Source organism: Eutrema salsugineum, unplaced genomic scaffold (genome assembly GCF_000478725.1).
Source record: "Eutrema salsugineum unplaced genomic scaffold, Eutsalg1_0 scaffold_1, whole genome shotgun sequence".
Lineage (NCBI taxonomy): Eukaryota > Viridiplantae > Streptophyta > Magnoliopsida > Brassicales > Brassicaceae > Eutrema > Eutrema salsugineum.
The window spans coordinates 17,499,716-17,525,733 of record NW_006256909.1 but is presented as its reverse complement, the minus strand read 5'-3'; the positions used below and the strand labels follow the sequence as shown (position 1 = coordinate 17,525,733).

General features: G+C 34.5%; 2 protein-coding genes across 2 annotated transcripts; both read right to left on the bottom strand.

Moving 5' to 3' along the window:
• Positions 1-4,490: 4,490 nt before the first annotated feature.
• Positions 4,491-5,594, bottom strand: LOC112082100. Its single transcript, XM_024149195.1, has one exon. It carries the CDS (start codon positions 5,592-5,594, stop codon positions 4,491-4,493), a length of 1,104 nt encoding a protein of 367 aa, XP_024004963.1.
• Positions 5,595-16,875: 11,281 nt separating this feature from the next.
• Positions 16,876-18,645, bottom strand: LOC112082099. Its single transcript, XM_024149194.1, has one exon. The coding sequence runs from the start codon at positions 18,643-18,645 to the stop codon at positions 16,876-16,878; it is 1,770 nt and encodes a 589-aa protein (XP_024004962.1).
• Positions 18,646-26,018: the final 7,373 nt, after the last annotated feature.

Here is a 26,018-nt window from a genome sequence, read left to right as displayed (position 1 = left end):
AAATATGTGTGTATACATCTAATTTAAATTTAAAATTTCCTATTTTAATATTATTTATTTAAGGTTTTTATTATTAATATAAATTTATATATAATTTATTTATCTTTAATTATTTTTAAAAATAATAACAGAATTAGAAAAAATTTAATATTTAATGTTGAGGTGTACCAATAAAATTTCTTGATTCAGAAATAATATTAGAATTTTTAAACTTTTTAATTTCTTTATTCAACAATAATAATAGAAATTGTAAACTTTCTTGATTTTGATTGTTGATGTGGACCAATAAAATTGCTCTGTTAAATCATATGTGGACACTCACCTGGACATAAAAACCAGAACCGAAATACCAAACCGAAACCAACCAAAAATTACTAGTTCGGTTCGGTTTTCGGTTTTTGCCTAAATACCCATTAAATAGAGGATCCATGGATATCGGTTCAGATCCGGGTATAACCCGAAAACCAAAATTCCGAACTGGATACCCGAAAAATGTATATAAGTTTGGGCCATTACTCATTAATATATCTAATATTGGCCCATTTAGTTCAATGTCATTTTTCGATCTAGCCCATTATCCACAGATCGATACATACACAAAATTAGAAGGAAAAAAGAGACATATACACAATCGAGTCTTTCTCTCCGGCTCTATAATGGGGGAAAATTGATTTGGGGGTTAGGGTTTTCATTTGTTTAAATATGAAATTGATTCCATTTCCTCTTTGTTTTTTAGTTTCTACTATTAATTTCTGTCGATAGATCAAGTATGTAGAGTCTCTTAAATTCGAAATTGGTTTTAGGGTGTTTTTAAAAATGAAATCGATTTGGGGATTAGGGTTTTCGTTTGCTTAAATATGAAATTGAGTTCATTTCGTCTTCGTGCAGTTTCAAGTTGTAGAGTCTCTTTTTGTGTTGCAGTTTCACGTCTCATAAGCCACAAGTCTCGAAATATAACACTTACGTCTCTTTTGTTACTCCTTTTTATTTCTCTTTGAAGTTTGAAATTGGAACACTTATGTCTTGAAACTTGTTTTTATTTATGCATTTCTCTTTGATTGTCGAACATAGATAGTGTTATGTATTTGATGCTTTTGCATCATGTTTTATTTTTCCTTCACCTTCTGCAACTGATGTAATGGAATTGAATCATTTGATGCTTTGTGGTTCATGTTTTTTTTTTGTAATTTCGGATACATGTTAACATTTCGGTTACTTTTTTTTTCATTTCGGGTACACTTTATGTATTTCGGATATTAGATACCCGAACCATTTGAGAACCGAAATTTTACGAGTATTTACGGTTCTTAGACTTCCATACCGAACCGACCTGGAACTGAAAAGTACCGAACCAGAACCGAACTGAAATCATTTCAGTACCACTTTGGTTTCTGATCGTCTATACTCGAAATACCCGCAACTGATCGGTTTTACCCGGAACTGGTCCGAATACCCGAAAGCCCAGGACGAGTCGACACTCTGAAAAGCATTTAGCTTCAACTTTTATTAATATATACTAGAATTTATATCCACACTATGTGTAGATAATTTTTTAATGTTATGTAGCGTGGATAATTTTTTAATGTTATCATATTGATTGAAATCATATTTAAGCAGTTATATTTATTTAGATGTTAAATTATTGTAAGAAAATTTATCAAAAGTAATTCAGTTTTAATCTCAAAATTTATCAAAATTTATATATAAATTTTGAGGTTTCAACTATCTTGTTTGTATTTATATATGTGTCGTTTAAAAAACATATTATTTATGGATATTATAAAAAATATAAAATTAAAAATTATTCTCTTTCATTAGCTATTTAGTCGATATAAATTTTTGATTTATTTTAAATTAAAAAATAAACTAATAAACATAATTTTTTCATAGATTTTCAGTAAATAATATAATATAAAATTTAAACCTAATTTTAAATCGTAAAGATCGATGACTTCAAGATAAATTTTAGTCAATTTTATCTTAAATTGATAAATAACAAACCGTTTATTGAGTAACATATTGTGTGTGATAATTTTTAAATGATTTTTTATTGACAACCAAGAAAGGCAAAAAGTTTCTCCTTCTTTTACTATTTTAATGAGTACAAATTATACTTGATAGCATTTAATTACCTCTTAATAAACTATTAAATTATTTTTTGATAGATTTCATAAACTTATTATCACTCTTAAATTATGTTTAAAGCACCAATTATCTCCACATATTAATATATGAATATATGTGTTGTTTTTTATGTATAGTACATATTATTTTAATTATTTATAATTTCAACTTTTATAAATATTTTTAAATTCTTCTAATGCTTGTAGGTTAGTATACTATAAAGATAACTAAAACTAATTATAAAATAATGAATTACTATTTAATACAAATAGTATTGACACAAAAAATTAGTATATATCTCTTCTCTAATAAAAAAAAATAGGATTTTTCATCATCTTCAATTTAATTCTTTTTATGTCAGTTTTATAAGAAAACTGAAAAACAATTTTAAAATTAACTTTTCTTCTTTAATTGATTGCATATTATTTTATATCTAAGTAAATTTGTATTTGTTTAAGAAATGTTCTTAATTTAATATTATTTTAACTTTTTGTTGTTAATAGAAATTTAATACATACTTTTTAATTGTCTATATATGTTTTATTAATAATAATATAATTTTGGAAACTTTTTTAATTTTGAATGTTGATGTAGACCAACAGAATTGACCTTTTTAATCTTATTTGGACATTTTTAGAGACATTTAGCTTTAACTTTTATTAGTAACTAGGAGATAATATGTGCTACGCAAGGATCTTGTTTTATTATGGTTTAGATTTTTAGTTAAATTATCAACTTTTTTTATTTTTGTATAATTTATTTGTTCCTTTCATAAATCTAGTAATCTCTTCTATTCATTATTTTTTTCTATTTTGTTCATCCAAATTTCGAGTTCTTTGATCTAAATTTTGATTTAAAGATAATTTTTAACTTTCCCAACATACATATTGTATTTTATTTTTAACTTTTTATAACCTCTTTTATATGCTATTTTTTGAGTTTTTCATCAAAATCCTGACTAACAACAATTTTAACTTTCTCAATTTATCATTTTCATGTTTTCTTATTACACATATTTCATTCAATCCATATTTCCAACTGATATCTTCAAAATTGTTGCCATATATATTCTTTTCTTTTATTCTCTTCTCTTTTTTCTCTATTTTTGATATCTTGATATTTTTTCGATTTTTTACTGATTTTTTGGTGTTAAAATTTTATTGTTCTTTGTTATTTTTTAGTTGCTCGTTTTTTTTAAACATATTTTTTTAGTATTAGCCTCATAACTTGTTTATTTTTACTATTTTACATTTTTATGATCTTAGTCATTTTTTTATCCATTTTTTTCAAATTCTTCATTTAAATTCTCACATAACAATTATTTTGTTATTACATATATTTTATTGAATCCATCTTTCCAATTACATTTATTTGTTGCTATATTGTTTTTCTCTAATTTTGATATTCTCTTATCTTCTCGATTTTATTAAATTTTATTTTGTGTGTTGTAGTTTATAGCTCTTTTGTTTTGTTCTTTAGTTGCTTGAACATCGTTTTGACTTTTGTTATTATTTTTTGTCTAAAAAATTGTTTTTTCTTCATTTTTATTGATTTAGTTATCTTTGTAGTTCAAAGATGACAATTAAATCACATGAAAAATAAAATAAAACGACAGTCACTAAATTTAACAAATTTGAATTTTATTTATTCTAAATTTATGCTTTGATATTTTTAATTAAACATATTTAAATATAAATTACATAGTTTATATCTGTTTTTGTTGTTTAATGAAATTTCTTTAGTTTTATTGTTTTTATTAAACATATATTGGTTTTATTTTTAACCTCATAACTTGCTTTTTATTATTTTAAATTTTTTATAATCTTAGTAACCTTTTCATATATTTTTCTAAATTTTTTCCTTTAAACCCTCACAAAACAATTAAACTTTCTCAATTTATCATTTTCATAATTTGTTATTACATATATTTCATTCAATCTATTTTTTCGAGTTAGTATCTTTAAAATTTTGTACATATTTTTGCTAAAATATATTTTTTGGATCATTTTTCTTTCTAATTTTGATATTCTCTTATCTTTTCGATTAGTTATCATTTATTTTGGTGTTTTGTGGTTTTATAGTTCTTGTTTACTATTCCTCAGAGCATGTGCATTAGAGGGATTGTAAGAAAGTTGTTTAGCATTAATATAATATTTTTTTTGGTTTAAGGATAATTAAGCAACTTTTATCTGCATTAGAGGGATTGTAAGAAAGTTGCTTAGCATTAAAAAATTAATTTTTTTTTTTTAAATTATTAACTTAATCTTTAATTTAAACATTCATTACATATTAAACAAGCTTATAGAACAGTACATGAAATTATTAAAATTCAAAATACAGATATTTAAATTGTAAAACTTGTAGTTCTACTCTTGAGAATTGCCAAATTTGTTCCATATATTTTCAACTAGATCTTTCTTCAAGCGTTCATGTATTTGTGGATCACGGATTTGATTTCGTATCCCGATAAGGTTTCCGATGTTTGACGATGTCTCTGTAGAGTACTCATTGTCCACTTGTGAAGTTCTGCTTGACTCCCCTTGTTGGAATTCTTCTATGTTATACTGAGTGTACCCATCCCATTCATTTTCTACTATCATATTATGCAATATGATAGATGCACGCATAATATTGCCAATCTTTTCCTTATCCCAGAAAAGAGCTGGATTTCTTACAATTGCAAAACGAGCTTGTATAACTCCAAAAGCACGCTCGACATCTTTTCGGGCAGATTCTTGGGTAGTGGCAAATAATGATGCTTTATCATCTTGAGGCAGTGGAATAGTTGGTATAAAAGCTGCCCATTTGGGATAAATACCGTCGGTGAGGTAGTATCCCATCTTATACTTGTGTCCGTTAACCCAGTATTGAAATTTAGGAGCTCGACCTTGTAATATGTCATCAAATACAGGTGAACGTTCAAGTACGTTAATATCGTTTTTAAGGAGAAGAGTGTTAAGCAGTTTTTTGTTAGTGATCTTATCCTTCATGGCCAGGTCTCTATCCTTGAGATCCCACATGGTTTGTAGCTTCTTCATATCATCTTCTCCTTCTTTGTGGCCTGTGTGAACTCCCTTCTTCTTTGCAGCCTTCGCTGCCTTAACTCCTTGTGGCCTTTTCTCTTGATTGCTTCCTTCGAAGCCTTCTTCTACATCAACGCTTTGGGTTTGTGAGCTTTCAGAATGAGTTGTAGTTGCATCAACCTTCCTTCTTTTTGGCTTTCCACCTTGTTTACCAGCAGAAACAGAGCACCACTTTTGGTCATGTCTGAGTTCTCGCCAAGCATGTTCAAGGGTGAACTTGAACATGTGATCATTGTAGAAGATGTGATGAGCTGCCTTCATCAGATCGTTCTCATTTTGTCCACTGCTTTGCTGCTTCAAAGCCGTTTCATAACAAGCCACAAACTTACAAACGTGGTCATTAATACGCTTGAGCTGACCAGCCTCTCTATCTTGTTCATTCTCCATCTTCTTAGAGTTGTTGAAACTTTCTGTTATTCTTTTCCAAAAAGCCCCAGCTTTTTGTTCATTGCTGATGATTGGGTCTTTGGAGGTGTTGAGCCATGCACTTATCAATACAACATCTTCTACAGGTGACCACTTCTTCCTCTCTTTTCGTTCATCAGCTACAGGACTCGGGTGAGAGAAGAGTTGGGTTGAAAAATTGGGACTTGAGATGAACCAAGGTCTACACTCTGCGAAAAACAGAGTGTTTGTTCCTGTTGGCTTGTCAAAAGGTTCACAAACCCCTGTGAGCTATCGTTTGGGTTCATAGCATCCATGTTGATCGGTTTTAAGAAGTTTAGAAGAGAAGAGTGATTGTGAAAGATTTAGAAGAGCTAGGGTTTGTGAGTTTAGAAGAGAAGAGTGATTGTCAAAGAGTAAGAAGAGTTCGGGTTTGTGAGTTTAGAAGAGAAGAGTGATTTTAGAAAACAAGTGTTTCAGAAGTTTGTGAAAGAGTTAGTGTTTTAGCGAGTTATTTGTTAGAGAGAGTTGTGAAAGTTTTTTGAGAGTTTGGTAGATTTAATAACCAGCTTTAATGTTTAGCTAGTAGTTGTTATCTTTAGTAGTTAAGTTTTTTTATGTTTGATGTGATTTTGAGACAGCTTTTAAAGCACTAAATGGTTCTTTTAAACAAGCACCATCTATTACCAAACCATAACTCTTCACCTAACAAACAACTACCACCATTTACAATCAATTCTAACTAAGCGATCATATCCAATAAAAGCAACTATCAACCCTAAATAAGATGCTAACTACAAGTTTGTTGGTTTGAAGAAGACTTAACTTGGGCTGAGTTTAGAAGGAAGTTTGTTGATCATCAAGATTCCCTAGTGCTCTCTCTCTCAATTTACCCTCGCAAAAAATTTCAGACCAACATTTTCATCATCAACTTTAACTTCATCATCAATATAACATGATATATATGCATACACTAAGCAAAAACTACCACATACAGCACAAACCGATCATAAACATCACTAACAAATGAATTACAACTCAAAATTTTCTTCACCGATTACAAACAACAATTCATATACTTCAACTTCATCATCAAAATAGCATGATATATATGCATACACTAAACAAAACCTATCATATACATCACCAACCGATCATAAACATCACTAACAAAAGAATTACAACTCAAAAAAACTTCACCGATTACAAAGAACCGATCTAAACCTCAATACACAAAATAAAGTCTATATATTCATGTAAATGCTTTCAAACTATTCTATTCACGAGTATTATTCACATAGATTAGCCACAGTTCATTGAACACAAAAAGCCCCAAATTTTATTCTGATTCGAAACCCTAATTTCGAAAAAACACAACAAATGAAACCCTAAATACAACCAAACCCTCAAAAAAGACGTACCTTCACGATTCGATGACCCAAGCCGCAGGAAAACCGCCAAAATCGTCTTCGATTTGCTCCGTCGGTGAAATCGCATCCGGTCGCCTCCAAAATCGCCTTGGGAGAGACCTCTCGTTTCTTTTTTCCAGAAATGAGAACTTCTGACTCGGGTCAACGAACCCCCACGCGTTTCTCCAAAAAAAAATTTCCTCTCCAATAGAAAACCGCCACGTTGCTAAGGGTTTCCCACATGGGTCGACCCATAAAAAGCTTGGAGAAGGGCCGGCCCTTCTTTTTTCGGGCCTCAGTTTCATTATTTTATCCAGTTTTATTGATTAGCTACCCACCAAAAAATATGTATGCAACCTCAATGCACATGCTCTCAGTTGCTTGAGAAGAAATTTAATTATTGTTTTTAGTTTTGGGCTCAAAACATTTTTTTTAATTGATTGATGTATTTTTGTTGGTTTGAAAATGATTAAATCATAAACCAAAAAATGTGAAGAAAATCACAATATTTTAATAAATTTGAATTTTATTAATTTATATTTACGTTTTAATTTTAATTTAACATAACTAAATATAAATTAAATAATTTCTATATATTTATGTTGTTTAATAGATTTTTTAGATTTAATTATTATTATTTTTTAATAAATACTGACTTAGAAAAAAAATGATAACCAATCAGAGAGAACATCCCCTTCTCCTTTTATATATTAGACTAGGCTTGTACCTGTACGCGCAGGTTTTGTTTCACATAATAGTTTTAAAAATATGTTTGTGTTGATATATATACATAGTTAATTATAAGAACATGGTAATTTGCTTAATTGTTTGGTATCAATTTTTTTTAAAAACAAATCTTTATCAAACAAATAACTTTTTTTTAAGAATGGAAGTAGGACAATAAGTAAAGAAAATTATTCTACTATTCTAGAAATCATAAACATGATATGAGGAAAAAAGATGTAAATAAAAACTATATTTTTTTGTTGAATTGCTTGGAAACATATAATTACCTCCAATTTTTAATGTTCTCATATTTATGACATATACAATTGCCATAATTTTGCAAGAACCATCTCATACTTAATGTTTCACGATGAAATACAGCTTTAACAAGGACCCATAAAAACTACAAATTCTTTGAATAAAGAGAACGCTACATCTTTACATTCTTTTATAGAACAAGCTTCATACAAAAAATATTAAAATGTCTTAGACGAATACCAAAATGTTAGAAATGTTGTTTATTTATCTTGATTAGGAATGTTGAAAGTCTTAATTTTAATGTAACTTAATAGTTATGAACATAAATATATACAAAATAAATATTAAAAAGAAGAATTATATTAAAACTAGTGGTATTAATTAGTTATTGATTTCTTTATTTTAAAATTTATGATTTAATATTTCTAAGAAATGACAGGTGTCAGCTTTTCAATTGCTGATGTGGCAAGCTATGGAGAGAGTTTACCTACTTTCATATATATTAGGTGAATATCCGCACATATGTGCGGATTTTTATTTTCAACTATATCAAATTTTTATTTTCGTAAAAGTAAATAAAATCATTATTTGTTAGTATGTTATTATAAACAATCTTAAAAATCAATTTGAAATACATATTGTATATTAGTAAGTAATTTAGAGTTATATAAAAATAAAAGAAATATCCATCAATATTTTTAATTAATTATAACATAAATTTTTGTTTAATAAGAATCAATTAATAAAAATATTTTCCCATTTTTTGAATTGTTTAAAATTTAATATTAAAATTTATGAATGGTCAACTATTTCATATTTTTATTGTTTTATATTTTTAAAAAGTTAATATAATCATCATTTATTACTTGTTAGTATGTGATTATAAAGAAATATTTAAAATCAATTTAAATACATATTGATATTATTAAATAATCTAGAGTTATATAAAAATAAATAAATCTTCATCAATATTTTTAGTTAATTGTAACATAATTCTTACTAGGATACTGGTCCGCACGCATGTGTAGGCATGAAATATCTTAGTTAAATTGTCATATATTGATATACTATAGTTTGATATATATATATTGCAACATATATGACAACTATGTATAGTTGGTACATACACATGTGCATATCCATGATATTTTTTTGATAAAAATAAGTTAACTATAATACGTAACTATTGATTTTTTTTTTTCGTTACTATCTACAAATGTATGTTTATTGACGGTTGTTGTATTTTTGGCGTTTAAATCACAAAAACCGTTTATATTGCTTTGTACCATTTAAAACTGATCTAAATAAAAAAAATCCGTCTACGTTTGCAGAAATTTTTCCAAATTGTAACAATTTTAGTTTGACTTATGTGATTAAATGGTTGACCCAAACATATGTGCGGACCAACCACCTAACGGTTTTTTTTCTACTCCGATCTTTTTCTGTCCGACTTTTTTTCCTCTGACTTTTTTACTTCTTCTTATGAAGATATCTAAGTTTTCAATCGTATCTTTCTAATTCCAAGCTTCATCTCTAGATAAAATATGAAAAAGAAATGATATATACATGATGTATTAGCACAATGTTGCTACATATGAGCATCAAAAAAGGAAGTTGTAGGTGGTCTTGACAGTTTTTGTGAGAAAGATTAGAATTTAATTTTGAGAAAATTTTTTTATCTTTTTTTTCACCGCATAAAAATATCACTTATGTGCGTTTTGCTCTTGTTTAGTTTTATGTTCGATTCAATTTTTTCTGTTTTTACTTTAAAAGGTTTATAATAATTAAATTTAATAATATGTTTATAATATAAACGTCGAAAGATATATGTTTATAATATTGTATAATTTCTGTATTCTATAAGTTTACTACAATATAAAAATGGAAAATTTTTACTATTCTATTATATGTTTTATAATTAGTGTAAAACACAATTAGTAATTTGTAATATTTTTATTAATAAATTTAGAACTTGACTTTGATTTTTTAAAACCTAGTAGATACAGATGTGAGAGCTTGCGAAAACATGGTTGTAATTTTAAGCATTATGAAAACATTATAAAATAATATTTAATTACATATATATATATATATATATATTTGTATAATTTTTTTGTATAGTCCAAAACATTTTAACAACTCCCAAAAATCCCTAATCCTAAGATTTATGCATAATAATGTATTCAATTAATTATTAGATTTTAGATTTTTAATCACGATTCGAAAAAGTAAAGATGTGTCCTTAATTTTTTTCTATTATTCTTGTGTTTCCAACTATGTAGGAACGTATGGTTCGAAATCTCTTATTAAAAAAAAATAGAAAACCAAAGCAATAAAAGGGAGAAGTGTTATTTTGTTCTTATTGTGTTCTTGTGATCACAATATTTTATATATCAACTAATAATAGTTAGGATATTTATTCACTTCCACAAAAAGATGCTATTACTTAAAATATTTTCTACATTTTTTAAAAATATAATCAAAATTAGATCTAGACCTGACAAACTATTAAATTCTAGAGTAAAATTGTAAAGTTAAACGTTTGACATGAAAACAAATAATGACAATATAACACTTTTTGACAAAATAATAATAATCACATTTATTTACATCTTACAATATACGTATATTAATTTTGAACAAAACATTATGTTATTATCATTCTTTTCTTTGATATCATCCAACATATCCTGAGCAATCTCGCCATAATGTATAATATATTGCAAGAGATCTTGATCCAACGTCTGTAGCATCTTTTTTCAATGGATTTGACTGATCAGTTTTCTCCATCTCTTGGGAATTTCTCTAGATACCATCTCGCCATAATGTATAGTACATTACTTTTTCGTCTTCTTCCTACACTTTGATCAAAGCATTGCTGATTAAGTCACAAGATTCATTTGCAAAGGCATCTCTGTTGGTTTGTAACTTGCGTTCACAATGGAATAAAAAATGAAATAAGGGATCATATATTAATTATTAATCTATGTTGATCTCATACATATTTCTATAGTATTTTCAAAAACTTAATTAAACAGTATTTTGTAAAGCAATTGATATATGAATTAAAAAATGAGATCAATGATTATTGAAAATCAAAAGAAAACTAATAATAATTATTACACAAAAAATAATAATTAAATACATTGGGCTCGTGTTCACGATTTCTCCATGTCTTCGATTTGCACAAAGAGATGCAAATCTTAAAGAGATGGTTACATCAGGACTCATGTTGTCTGATAAGTGATACCTACGTAATGAAAATCATACCTTAAGATTTGCAATTGAAATAGAGATGAAATTAAGAATCATACAAAAAAAATAAAAGACATCACCACCTTATGTGATACATATTCCCTATTTTTCAACACAAAATCCCATCTTCAATAGAACTCCATATTCCTAGGTAATTATCTTCATTCGTATTTCCTGCAGTTTCACAATATTCCCATTTAAAAATAAATTAACACACTTTTTGACGTGGAATAAAATTTGGTTTCACAAATATTAATATTTTTAAAAATGTAATTTTGATTTACCTTTTCGAGTTCATTAGCAATCGAATCTACACAGATGCATCAAAGCAATTAGGATTGTATTTGCAGCGGTTTAATTTATAGTTATCCTAAAATAAGGAAGAGCAAACATATTATTTGGAAAAAAACAAAAATAATATACTTTATGGTATATACAAATAATAAATGTACCTTATAAGCTGAGAATAAAAGAAATTTTATCAGTTTTCTCTTCAAGAGAATGTGTTCCCTTCTAACCTACAATACTTTTCCCTCTTTCTTGCATGATTCTGATAAGAGACTCAAAACATTATATTTGATTAAGTTTTGGAGACAGATATCATAAGCATTACCATACAAAGGCTAGAAAAGCATAATATGAGCAAAAGATATAACTTAAAATTGATCATAGAAGATGAACGCATAAAAATGAGTAGAAGATCTAATAAAAAATTATAGAGAAATTATTAATACCTTCACATGAATATGCAATTCATTTTTTGGATGGATTCATCAAGCTCGATACATAACCATCTGAAACATGTAAGTAAACTATTAAATTTGAATATGAGAGATGAAAGCATTTTTGAGATTACGGGTTTTGGTATTTGTGTCGGTTATGCTTTGATGATATTGAGGTTGTGTGTTTTCTAATATATAGGTGAAGGAAGGGGTGCAGCTAGGTTTTCTTTTTGAAAATTAGGAATGTATAAATTATTTCGGGAATCTTCTATAAGAACAAATTCGTGTTTGATGCTGATTTAAGTATTTCAATATAATCCCAAGGATTAAGCTTTTTTGTTATGATTTATAGTAAGTTACATTAACTATTTTAAAGGGAACCTAACTAAATCTTAGGGTCATGGGGCATTATTCCCAAATTCAGAATATAATATTTTGATTGCATATCTATATTTTGCGTGATATTTTCAAAATATATTGTTCAAATATATAATTTTAAAATTTAAAAAATATTCAAATTTTAATGGGTCAAACCTAAAAGATCCGCGTATTTAAAATTTTCTTGGATTTGCATTAATTTGATTATTCTGAATTTAATAAAAATTTTGAATTTTTGAATATATTTGCAATTAATTAAATACTTTTCAAAATAAAAATAAAAGAATCCGAATTATATGGGTTGGGTATAAAAGATTCGCGTATTTTTTAGTGGGTCGGGTCAAAAGATCCGTGTGTTTATCCGTTTTCTTTAATTAATAAATATTAATATAATTAATCTGATTTTTTTTTTGTCAAAGGTTTGCATTTCATTCAATTAGGTCGGCCCACTAATGGTCCGTGGCCCTGAAGCGGCCCTGTTACAAGATTTTGCTAGAGTATCTGCCAAATAATTGGCTTCACGAGGAATAAACTGGAAACTGATTACATCAAAGTGAGCTTGCAATCTATCGATATCCTGAAGGATGCCATAGATCTCGGTCATACTCCTCTTCATTGTGATGCATTTTACCAGTATGTCAGAGTCTGAGGCCATGCATAGGCGATTCAGGGTTAGATCTGAAGCGATTTGGAGAGCCTTTCGCATGGCCAGGGCTTCGGCCACCAGTGGAGATCCCACCGATGCATGTGCTTCCGATCCTTGGGTCAGGATGTTTCCGATCTCATCCTTGAAGATCCACCCCAGCCCCGCCGTGAGAGATGCACTATTCCATGATCCATCAACAAAGCAACGGATCGAGTTTCTCATGAATGAAGGCCTCCATGATCTTCTCACTAAGCCAGATAAGTCTTTTTTCTCTGGTTGTGCTAGTTGCCATTCCCTTGCTCCTTTGAGAATATTTGATACTGTTTCTAAGGGGGTAAAACTCCTCTCATTGAAGACTCTCTTGTTCCTTGATGTCCAGATGCTCCATAAGACCCAAGGATATAGGGGACCTCTCGTGATTCCTGTAGGGGGAAGGCATGTGAAAGAACGCAAGCTTCGGATTCCTGCTTTGATATCGACGAGCTGGGAGATGTTGATTGTATTGCTAAATGGGATCAGGTTCCAGACATCAATCGCAAAAGGGCATTGTAAAAAGATATGAAGTTCAGACTCCGGTGCTCCACAGTGGATGCAGGATGAGGTCAGGATGACCTTTCGCTTGACTAAATTGTTTCCCAGCGGTAATGCCCTTTCACTAGCTTCCATAAGAATAGTTTAAGCTTCTCAGAGCAGGCTTCATGCCAAATTTCCTTTCTCCAATCAAAACCCTCGAGGTTATTTGGTTGGGATGCACTTGTGATCGTTGTAGTTCCTACGGAGTAGTAGCCCGATCTGGTCGTGTAGATGCCGGATGATTGTGGCGTCCAGATGAGTTTATCTTCTACGTCGGTGTGGCTTATTTTGATGCACATGATCTCCTCTTCAAATTGTGGTAAGATTTCCCTGATTTTAGCAATGTTCCACTCCTTAGTGTTCTCCACAATCAAATCCGATACTTTCATGTTATAGACATGTGCAGGGGCTGGACCAATGGGCTTGCAGATTGAAGAAGTGGATATCCAATTCTCTTCCCATACACTTGTTGTCTTGCCATTTCCGATTGCCTTCCCCAATTTCTCTTTTAGTAAGTCCCTTCCCACTAAAACTCCTTTCCATCCATGCGATGATATATCAGTTTTTGGGGCATCAAGAAAGGTTTTATCCATGAAGTATTTCCCTTTTAGGATACGGTGGAGCAGGCTCTCTGGGTTCATAAGAATTCTCCAACTCAATTTTGCCAGCATCGCATCATTGAAGGTTTGTATATCTCGGAACCCCAATCCTCCATCTTATTTACTTTTTGTTAACTTATCCCAAGCAATCCAACACATCTTTTTTGTGTCTGGATTAGCATCCCACCAGAATCTTGTTAACACCGATTGGATTCTTTTACAGAGACTAACAGGTAGTTTGAAACAGGACATCGCATGAGTTGGCATCGAGGACAAAACCGATTTTAGGAGAACCATTTTCCCTGCACTTGAAAGGGTTTTCGTTGATCTTGCGATGGCTTTCTGTCTAATCCGGTCCACAATGGAACTGAAAAGATCTTTTTTCTTCCTTCCAAAGTGCTCAGGTAAACCTAAATATTTGCCTACGCCTCCTTCATTTTCAATTCCCAAGATTTGTTTTGCTCTTGCTCGTACAGCTTGAGATGTTTTCCTTGAGAAAGAGATAGCTGACTTTTGGCAGTTGATTTTCTGTCATGATGCTTGCTCGTACTTTCGTAGGATGTTGACCAAGGCTGTGCAGCTCTTTGTGCTTGACTTACAGAAGAACATGGTATCATCTGCGAAGAGCAGATGGTTTATCATGGGGCTCCGTCTGGCTACTCTTATTCCAGTAAGTGTTCTTCTCCTCATTGCATTGAGACAAAGCCCTGAGAGAACTTCTCCACAAATAATAAAAAGGTAAGGTGAAAGGGGGTCACCTTGCCTTATTTCTCTGCTTGGGATAATTTGTCCTTTTGGTGAACCGTTTATAAGTACTGAGAATTTCACCGTAGATACACACTGCATAATCCACTGAATCCATGTTGAGTGAAACCCCATTTGCTTTAAAACTTCGTTGATAAAATCCCATTCTAGACGATCATATGCCTTAGTCATATCTGTTTTGACTGCCATAGCTCCTCTGATTTCCGCTTCTGAAGTTTTTAAGAAATGCAGGATTTCATAGGTGATAAGGATGTTGTCCGAGATTATCCTACCAGGGACAAATGCTGATTGGTTTTCGGATATAATCGTGTGGAGAATTGGTTGCAATCGAGCTGTCAGAATTTTGAGATGATTTTGTAGTAAACGTTGCACAGGGCAATCGGTCTGTAGTCTGCCACAGATAACGGGTTGCTTATCTTCGGGATGAGACAGATATGAGTGTTGTTGATGTCCTTTGGGAGCAAACCCGAGGTAAAGAAACTCCGAATCTCTTTGGTGATGTCCTTTTTCATTAGATCCCAATGAGTATGATAGAAACTCGCTGAGAATCCATCCGGGCCAGGAGCTTTGTCCGGGTGGATTCCAAAAATGGCTGTTCTAATCTCTTCTTCGTCTGGTATCTTGATTAGTTTCTCATTGGTTTCAGGAGAGATTCTCGTCTGGATGGCTTCCGAAACAATTTCCTCACGTCTTTCATTCTCAGACGAGAACAGGGAGTGAAAATAGTCTGTTATTGTTTCTGAAATTTGGTCATCCTCGTAGACTGATACTCCTTCTTTGTTTTTTATAACAGATATGTTGTTCCTTGCTCTTCTGCCCCTTGTAGCAGCATGGAAGTATCCACTATTCTTGTCGCCAAGGCTTAGCCACAGCTGGCGGCTTCATTGTCTCCAGAACTCCTCCTCCGCTTGGTAAGCTCGCCGAAGATCATCATTGATCTTGTTTATTAGATAGTCATTGCAAACCGGATCTGACATTGCTGTCTCCAACTCGCTTTCTTTTGTGTGATGATCTTCTGGCTATTTATGTAATGCTCTTTTTTCCACTTGATGAGGCTTCTTCGGCATTGACTGATTTGCTGGTCTACTGTGGCCGAAGGATGAGCTAGCCAGGTTCTCTCAATCAACTGTTTTACTTCCATGTTGTTTCGCAGACTTCTATCGTATCTGAAAGTTCCTCTTCTACGTTTTACAGGTGCGAAGCTGGTGATGAGAGGCCTGTGATCCGACGCTTCGAAGGCCAGGTATTCACCGCTCGCGAGAGGGTATGCGCAGAACCAAGCACTGTTGGCCACCGATCTGTCAAGTCTGCATTTTACATGGTGATTACTTCGATTCCCTCTCCAGGATAAAAAGTTTCCAAAATGCTTAATGTCATATAGATCATTTTTCAGACATGAACGAGCGAAACTCTACAAACGACTCCTCTGATCTAGGGGGCCCCCCTTCTTTTTCAGAGCTATTCACCATATCATTAAAATCTCCGGTTAGGATCCATGGTGAGTCTCTACTTAGTGCTGTAGTTGTTATTCTTTGCCATACATCCTTCCTTTTTTTCTTATCCGGGTGGCCATATACAAATGTTGCGTATAGAAGTTGTCCTTTGTGTTTGATTGTGGTGTCGATGAAGTTCTCGCAACTGAACGTCACTTGCAGGTCGATCTCATTTTTCCAAAACAACGCCAGTCCGCCGCATCTGGGAGAGATGGGTGGAACTGTGAAGTGCTTATCGTATTCCAAAGGTTGAAGCTCTGTGAGGACAAAAGGATCTGGATTTTTTGTCTCCATGAGGAATAAAATGTCCGGGAAGTCAAACTTGCGCTTGATTTTCTTGAGTCTGTGAACTGTCCAAGGGTTCCCCAACCCTTGGCAGTTCCAGCTCGTAACTCTTAAGAAACGGGATTGGGTAGTTCGTGAAAATCCACCCTCTCCTTTGTGATTCCCGGATTAATTGTCACCTGAGCCCCTTGATGGTGAGATCCCTTTCCTTTACTTGGAGGTATTCCTCTGCTCGAACTTCCCCTGTGATAAGTTGTTGTTCCTCATTGCGAGTGATATTCAGAGCTTGTTTACGTCTTTTTGGTGATTGTTGAGTTTGCATGACCCGACGTTTTTTGGAGCAAGCACCATTAAGGATAGAGGGGCTGAAATGAGCTTTCTTTGCCCCTGGAGGTCTTCCCCGTTTCCTGGGAGCAGGTACTGCAGCCATTTCATTAGTCGGTCCCAGTCTTTGAGAAACTGAGATTCTCTCTTGTTGGTCTTGTTCTGACTGTGGACTCTGATCCTGTTGGTTTTGAGTTGCAAGTGCAGATCTCACCATGTTAGCTGCAGTCTCCTCAAATTCCCCAGCCTCTTCAGCAAGTCTTACTCTTTCTCTTCTGGCAGCATTTTCAGTCGGATCCTCACAATTAGCATATCTGATCATGACGTCCCTCAGTTCCCCGATGGCTTCTTCCATCGCCTGCTGGGGTAAGTTTTCTATAGGAGTGATTGGAATATCCACCAGCTGTTCATTATTTTCCTGGATCCTCGAATTTTCCGATAGAGGGTTCATTTGTCTTATAGGCGATCTCGCTTTTTCCCTCCATACTTGTCTTGCCACTTCTCTACCCTGATTGGTTGAGTGGTCTCTTCCATAAGAATGATAATGATACGAAGAAGCAGATGAACCTCTTTGGTGGATACGCGGGTCAGGTCCGTAAGGTTCCCTCCTTTCGTTTGGGTTTCGATATGAGCTCCTTGAGTATGATTTGTTTCTGATTGGTTCATAGGTGCTGTTTTTCAGGTTTTGACGCCTTGGGGAGCCTCTCTCAGAGGATCTTCTGCTGCGGATCGAATTCTGAAGTGTCTCTGAGGCCCTTGGATCAGACTCCCGGGGTCTAGAAGGTCCCATGTAGCTCCTTCCGTTTCTGTCATTGTTTCTAACAGGTTCATATCTTCCATCCTTGATTGATTCTTTAGAACCAGGGGCCTTTATCTTGGATGATCTTGATTCAGTCTTTGTCAAGGTGGGGCAGGACTCCTTTTCATGATCTAACCGGTTGCATACTTTGCAGAATTTTCCCAGCTTTTCATACACAAGAGTAGCAATAATCTCATTTCCATCAGGGAACTCGATGTGGGATTTCATGATAAGCGGCTGGAGTCCATTCACTTGGACTCGCATTCTTGCTGCTGACGGAGAGATGTCCAGAGTTTCGAGCAGACCAAGATCTTTGCCCACACCTCTGATTATTTCCGTGGTCCATAAGTGCACAGGGATTCCTTGGACTTTAATCCAGAAGGGTATCTGCGAGGGAAAGCTAGGGGATAAAATGGACTCCCATCTTTGGATTATGATCATCCACTGCGCAAAGTGGTAAGGTCTGTTGTCTAGAATGGTTTGGATATCTTCCTCGAAGGAAAATTGTAATTGAAAGAGCCCCTGTCCTAGGTCAGACCCAGTCGCTCTTGTTGATGTTTTCAGCACATTTTTCCACAGATTTGAGAGGACCGGGATGAGTGACCACATTCTCTGTGCTTCCGGATTTGTGACTCTGCCGATTAGAGTGAGTGAGTGTCGTCTTATCAGGTCGGCGTTGTTTGGAGTTTGGACTCTTACTCTCGATACTCTTGGCTTCAGGTTTGAGTCATCAGAATCCCTTTCCCTTCTCGAGTAGTTTGAGTGACTGTTATTATTTACAACCGCTTTTCCTTTTTCGTGGTAGGAGATTATGTGGGTCATTTTGAAAGGTTATCGCAGGTACAGGGGATGAACTGGATGGAAGTGGACAGATTTATAAGCGTTTATATGGTTCAGGGACGGATCCGAGATAGAGTAGAGGGATTCTCTTATGCCAGGCAAGAAGACTCAGAGGCCCAGAGGCATAAGTTTCTCCATGGAAATTCAGGCATGTTTAGACAGAGCTTTTGGGACAGAGGAGGCTGAGCCATGAGTTGGAGAGTCATACCAATGGAGAAAAACGGACCCTCCGACGGAGGTCGGGGGCGGAACCCGGCAAAGCAAGACCAAATGTGGTTTTGGTTGTTTGAAAAACTTTCTATTTTTGGCAAAACCAGGCAGCAAAACGTCGTTGTCTGTTAAAACCAGGTAGCTTGAAACCTTCTAGAGAAATGTGTCTGAGAGAAAAACCTTCTATATAATTAATCTGATTATTTTTCTATTCTTAAACTGAAATCAGAAGTGTGTTACTATTAGATGGACTTTTAAGTTATTTAATGTTCAAAAAAAAAGAATTTTTGTATTTTAATTACCACATAACACACTTTTCTACTATGTAGCTGATACAAATGACAATAATATTCTTTTTGCCTCTTTTCTTATTACTGAACTCTTACTGTTTCGAAGTTTCTTGAATATTTCTGGCGACCATATTCCCGGCTAGTAAAAAAACCACCGGTAATTTATCAAATAAAAAACAAATCCTTCGTCAATGACGAGAATGTTGTTTAAGTTCCCTAGAATCCTGAGTTTCCAAAATTCTTGAATCTCTTTTTTTTCTGGGTTTCTGGTGTTGTCATCTGAATTCTTCAATCTCTCTTTTTCTTCTTTTGAATCTGTAGATATTTGGATCAGTTGAGTTTAAATCTCTAAAATCTGCAGTGTAATTGATGAATCTGCAGAGAAATTGAGATATATGTATGTTTGTATGAATCTGGAGAGAAATTCTTCTAACTCGATGTTGTTCCATCATATTTCCTTAATTATTGCCCTGATCTCCTCTTTCACTCTCGCAGATTGCAAGATTTCACGCCCATTGTAAATAGCTTTGTTGAAATTGGCAATCGGTCAATAAGATTCCGAAGGATGTCCATGTAAGCATAACTAAATGGACGTAAAGAAGTTTGAATAGACGAACTTATTGAGATGAATAGGCGTGACTAATCTGCTAGAGTTTGGGGAAACAAGAGAAGCTTTCTGCGGTAACGGTCAATCACGTGGCGGTTATTGTAGACGTCGTGGTGGTGGCGGCGGCGGCGACTATGGATATGGTGGTCGATGCCAAGGAAGAGGTGTATCAAATCGTACTTCCTAGAGATTGTGCTAAAAGGGGATTCTAAAGATTCAAAGCCTATGGTGCTCAACTTCACAAGGAAAATGGATAACGGATTTGGTAGTAATGGCCAAATTGTTTAGAAGATTTCATATTAATTATCATATCCATGTGAGCCAAACTAAATGGTTAAGAAAGTAATGATATTTGGTGATCGCCAATTAAAGAAGGTAATGATCCTTTGGACATGAGCTTGAACCTAGCTTCATATCATTGGAAGATGATATCTGTAAATAGTTTTTTGGAAATTAAAGGTACGAATTAGACAAACCGAAACTCAAAAAATGGCGCTGACAAAAGCTCTTCACAGCCGACCGGTGCAGAACGTTAGCCTCTCATGTCTCATCTCAACTTTAATAAAAAAAAGAAGCTGATAATTTTTTGGCGTGAGCGAGACCAATTACAATAAAGCATATATATTAACCAGCATTGTTTCAAAAGTTAAGCTTTGATGAATTTACAAATTACAAAAAGTAAAATCTACACATCCACAAAAACTGCTGAACGGGTCAGTCCATATAAACATCTTGCAGCACAGTCTCTTTACTGCTATTTACTTAGTTTGGATTTGCAGCTTCGTAGATGAAGATTGTTATGAACAAACGCCAACTCTTCACTTAGTTTGGCTTTGCAGCATTGAAGATGAAGATTGTATTGAACAAACAACTCTTCCAGATGCTTGCGTTCAAAATGGCTCATTCAAAATGGCTCATTCCTCCAGATGCTTGCGTTTAATCCTACAATAATATCCCTAATCGTTAGCATCAGCAAAGCTTCTCTCCAATTTGTACCTTGAAGCATCTTCGCATGTCTGGCTCAGAATCTTAATGGCAAAACTCTGCATCTTCCAAATCCGGATTCCAAGTGGTCAGAGTATACAGATAGAGTAACCATAAAGCCAATCAACAAATCTCATGACATCTTCCATATACCGAATCCAAGTGGTCAGAACTTTGTGGATAAGATCATTGATAACATCTTTTATGACGCTGCGAGACTGAGTATCTGACCACTTGTTTTTGGGATATGGGAGATGGCATGAGATTTTGTAAGGAGGAAAGCAAGATGGTTGATAGAAGTGTGATGTCAAAAGAAGTCTCATTATTCTGCTCCCGCAAAGCTCAGTAGTGCACAAAGTTTCCGTAACAAGTTGGTATGATTCTATTCATTGTTTTTTTTTTTTGTGGATTCACCAGGTGGTTATAGTGTCTCAACATATTATTCCTTTGTGATTTCGCACGTGACGACGAAAAGAGAGATAAAACAAGAATGAGAAGCAAAGAAAGATGATGTAATATTAGCCATAGCCAGGTTGGGGTTTAATGTATATTAAGCTCAAATTTTGAATCGGTATTTGGAATCAGAAGTTTGATAATCTAAAGCAAAAAGCTTTACTTTATGAAGTGTAAGTGTATTTTTGATAAATCATGTTCCTTATTTTTCTTGGCTCGATGTATAGCTATACAGCGAACACAAATATAGATATATATATATATAAATGGTTTTCAAATAACTGACCGAAAAAGAAGAGTATAAAAATCCCGAGCCATCGTCCTCCTTTTGCCGCGTACGGCACTGTGAGTAGACCCATCTTCGACATAAGATATTGATCCGTGGACCAAAATAGATCCACCTTAAAACGAGAGAGAGCAATAAGTGTGCAGAAGATTCTCGAGCGGAGATGCTGTTCTTCGGTGATTGATAAAATGAGCTGAGAAGAAATTCCAGATTTGAGAGATACATCGCCTTTCTCGGTGAGCAGCTGTTGTTTGCTTGTGGAAGAAGCAACGACTCGAGAATAGAGTTTTGGCGTCTCTTGTACAAGGAAGAGATCGAGCTGGTGAATGATGTCTAAGAACTTGTGAAAGAAGAGGTGTAGATCCGGTTGAGATGTCCACAGATTGTCTGAATATACCATGAAAAGGGAGAATCTTAATCATGCAAACCCTTCAAATATCTTTAGATATATAAAAAAAAAACAGTGGGTTTGATTTTACCGATTACTTCGAGGCAATGTAGCGGAACGAAATGGAGAAGATGGAGTGGAGATATTGTCGTCATCTCCGTAGGGGAGATCGACTTGGCATTCCTCATTTGTCGGGAACAAAATGTCACTTTCTTCCTCTTCAAGCTTCATCGTCTTTGTCAGTGTTTCAAAACAGAATCAAAACAGAGCAAGAACAGATTGTAGGGCAGAAAATACGAAAATGGAAAAAAGAGAGAACATATGAGCAAGGTCATAACTGGAAGAAAGATAAAGAGATTCTGTTGTGATTTTGATATGTCCTCACGTTGAATTTATTTGATTCATATGTATAATAGTATAATGTAGTCGTAGTTAGTTGATTAAATTGGAGTGGAACTGTGGAAGTAACGTTCACTTGTAAAAGCGTCGGACATAAAGTTATAGAAAAAGAGTACAAGCCTAGATCTCAAGCCCACTTAGCCATCTTGGACTTGGATCACAATCAGGGTGCTTGTGATCGGCTCTTTTCCCTCCTGAATCGAGTCAAAGCCTTTGATGATAGCTCCAATGATTTGCTTGAGCTTCTTAGTCCTTGATCGAGTCATTGGACCACTTGGAACGCTTAAAAGATCTTCTTGATCAGCTACAAGCTCTTGTTCCTCAGCTACTTGCTCTCCATCTTCTAATTCCAACTCCAAGTCTTTGTTGTTGCTTTCCAGAATCACATCATCCCCCTCTTCTTGAAAAAGATTTGACCTCAAATCTGGATCATCTGCACAAAAGGGAGCTAAGTCAGCAACATTAAAGCTAGGACTAATATTGTACTTACCTCGGAGATCTAGTTGATAAGCATTGTTATGAATCCTCTTGATGATCTTGAACGGTCCATTAACCCTCGGCATAAGTTTTGATTTCCTTTCAGCTGCGAACCTTTCTTTCCTTAGGTGAATCCAAACTTGGTCGCCAACTTCAAAGATCATCTCTCGTCGTTTCTTGTTAGCTTGTTCCGCATAGAGCTTAGTCTTTTCCTCTATATTTTTCTTGGCTTTCTCATGGATCTGCTTCACTAGCTCGGCCTTCTTTTGCCCATCAATACTAGCTCTTTCACTCAAAGGAATGGGGGTTAGATCCAAAGGAGTTATAGGATTAAAGCCATAGACAATTTCAAATGGTGAAAATTTAGAAGCAGTGTGCATCGAGTGATTATAAGCGAATTCAACCTGAGGTAAACATTCTTCCCATGACTTAAGATTTTTCTTAACTAATGCACGTAGTAAAGTAGACAGAGTTCTATTTACTACTTCAGTTTGTCCATCAGTTTGCGGATGACATGTAGTAGAGAACAGAAGCTTAGTTCCTAGCTTAGACCATAATGTTTTCCAAAAATAACTAAGAAACTTAGTATCACGATCAGAAACAATGGTCCTAGGCATGCCATGCAAACGAACTACTTCTTTAAAGAATAGATTGGCTACATTAGATGCATCATCGGTTTTATTGCATGCAATGAAATGAGCCATCTTTGAGAATCTATCCACAACAACGAGTATAGAATCCTTTCCTGTTCTAGTCCTAGGCAAGCCAAGTACGAAATCCATAGAGATATCAACCCAGGGGTGAGAAGGAATAGGTAATGGAGAGTACAAACCGTGGGGCTTAACCTTAGACTTAGCCTGTTTACAAGTTGCACATCTCTCACAGATTCTCTCTACGTCTATCTTCATGTGAGGCCAGTAGAAGTGATCTTGCATTACTTTCAAAGTTTTAGTAATGCCAAAATGACCCATGAGACCTCCTCCATGTGCTTCCCTGACTAAAAGATCTCGAATAGAACAGTTAGGAATGCATAGGCGATTATCATAAAAGAGAAAACCATCTTGCCTGAAATAATGATCTTTGGCAAATTTTTCACATGATTGGTATTTCTCTCCAAAGTCAGAATCTGACGCGTACATATGTTTAAGCTGTTCAAATCCTATAAGCTTAGCATCAAGAGTAGAGATCAAAGCATACCTTCGAGACAATGCATCGGCAACTACATTGTCTTTACCTTGTTTGTACTTGATCACATAGGGAAATCTTTCTATGAATTCTACCCACCTTGCGTGTCTCTTGTTAAGTTTTTGCTGCCCTTTTAGATGCTTAAGAGACTCATGATCCGTGTGTATGACGAACTCCTGTGGCCAAAGATGATGTTGCCATGTTTGCAAGGCTCGGACCAGGGCATAGAGTTCTTTGTCATATGTAGGGTAGTTAAGTGTGGCGCCTCCAAGTTTCTCACTAAAGAATGCTATAGGCTTCCGATCCTGCATCAAAACAGCACCAATACCTATTCCAGAGGCATCACATTCGATTTCAAATGTTTTAAGGAAATCAGGTAAAATTAAGAGGGGAGCATTAGTAAGCTTATCCTTTAAGGCTCGGAATGCATCTTCTTGCGCTTGTTCCCACTTGAATCCAACTTCTTTCTTGATTATCTCAGTAAGTGGAGCAGCAATGGTGCTAAAGTCCTTCACAAACCTCCTATAGAATCCGGCTAAGCCGTGAAAACTCCTTACTTCACTCACGGTCTTAGGACTTAGCCATTCCTTTATTGCTTTCACCTTCTTTTCATCGACCTTGATTCCATCTGCGCTTACAACAAAGCCTAAAAATACCAAGTTATCTGTGCAGAATGTGCATTTCTTAAGATTGGCATACAATTTTTCTTTCCTAAGCACATCTAAGACAGATTTCAAATGCAAGACATGATCGCTTAGACTCTTACTATAGACCAATATGTCATCAAAGTAAACGACCACAAAAACACCTATAAACGCCCTAAGAACATGATTCATTAATCTCATAAAGGTGCTAGGTGCGTTTGTCAAGCCAAAAGGCATGACTAACCACTCGTAGAGGCCATGCTTTGTCTTAAAAGCAGTTTTCCACTCATCTCCCTCTTTCATCCTAATTTGATGATATCCACTCTTAAGATCAATTTTAGAGAAAATTCTAGACCCATGCAACTCATCTAACATGTCGTCTAACCTAGGAATTGGATGCCTATACTTAACCGTTATATTGTTAATTGCTCGGCAATCAACACACATGCGCCAGCTTCCATCCTTTTTAGGCACAAGTAACACGGGCACAGCACAAGGGCTCATGCTCTCTCTGATGTGGCCTTTCTCCATGAGCTCGTTCACTTGTCTTTGTAGCTCTTTAGTTTCTACCGGGTTGGTTCTGTAGGCAGATCGATTGGGTAATGAAGCTCCGGGAATGAAATCTATTTGATGTTCAATGCCTCTAATTGGTGGCAACTCCTTAGGATTATCCTCCGGGAACACGTCATTATAAGCCTGCAATAGATCATTCATTTCACTCGGTAGCACCGGTGTGATGTTAGTGAGACTAACAAGAGATTCTTTAAAGACAAATAGTAAAACCGGTTGCTTGGATATCAAGGCTCTTGCTACATCACCAGCTTTTAAGAAAAAGTTTGATGATTTGTTCACGAGTTTCTCCTTTTGTTTGAGTTGGAGCTGATCTTGATACACTTCTTGAGGTGTTAGAGGCACCAAAGTTGTTTTCCTGCCATTGAAAACAAACGAATGCTTATTAGTGAAACCATCGTGTATAACTCGTCTATCGGATTGCCATGGTCGGCCAAGAAGAATATGTCCAGCCTCCATAGGTAACACGTCACAAAGGATCTCATCTTGGTATCGTCCGATGGTTATAGGGACTGAGACTTGGCTATTCACTTTAAGTTCTCCATTCTCGTTTAACCATTGAAGCTTGTATGGTCTCAGATGCTTCTTAACGATTAGACCTAGCTTCTTAACCATAGCCTCACTTGCGACGTTAGTACAACTGCCCTCATCGATGATAAGACTACATACTTTCCCCTGAACAAGGCATCGAGTGTGGAATAGGTTCTCTCTTTGCTCTTGTTCTTCTGTCTTGGACTGAACACTTAGGGATCTTCGAGCTACTAGTAGCGAACCCTGAGCCGGCATCTCTTCATACTCGGTCATAGATTCATGCTCAGGACTTTCTTCCTCAGACTCGATCTCTCCATCGTCTTTGATAATC

Coding starts and splice junctions, on each gene's coding strand:
- LOC112082100 (XM_024149195.1), bottom strand. CDS start 5,594: ATGGAGAATGAACAAGATAGAGAGGCTGGTCAGCTCAAGCGTATTAAT.
- LOC112082099 (XM_024149194.1), bottom strand. CDS start 18,645: ATGACCCACATAATCTCCTACCACGAAAAAGGAAAAGCGGTTGTAAAT.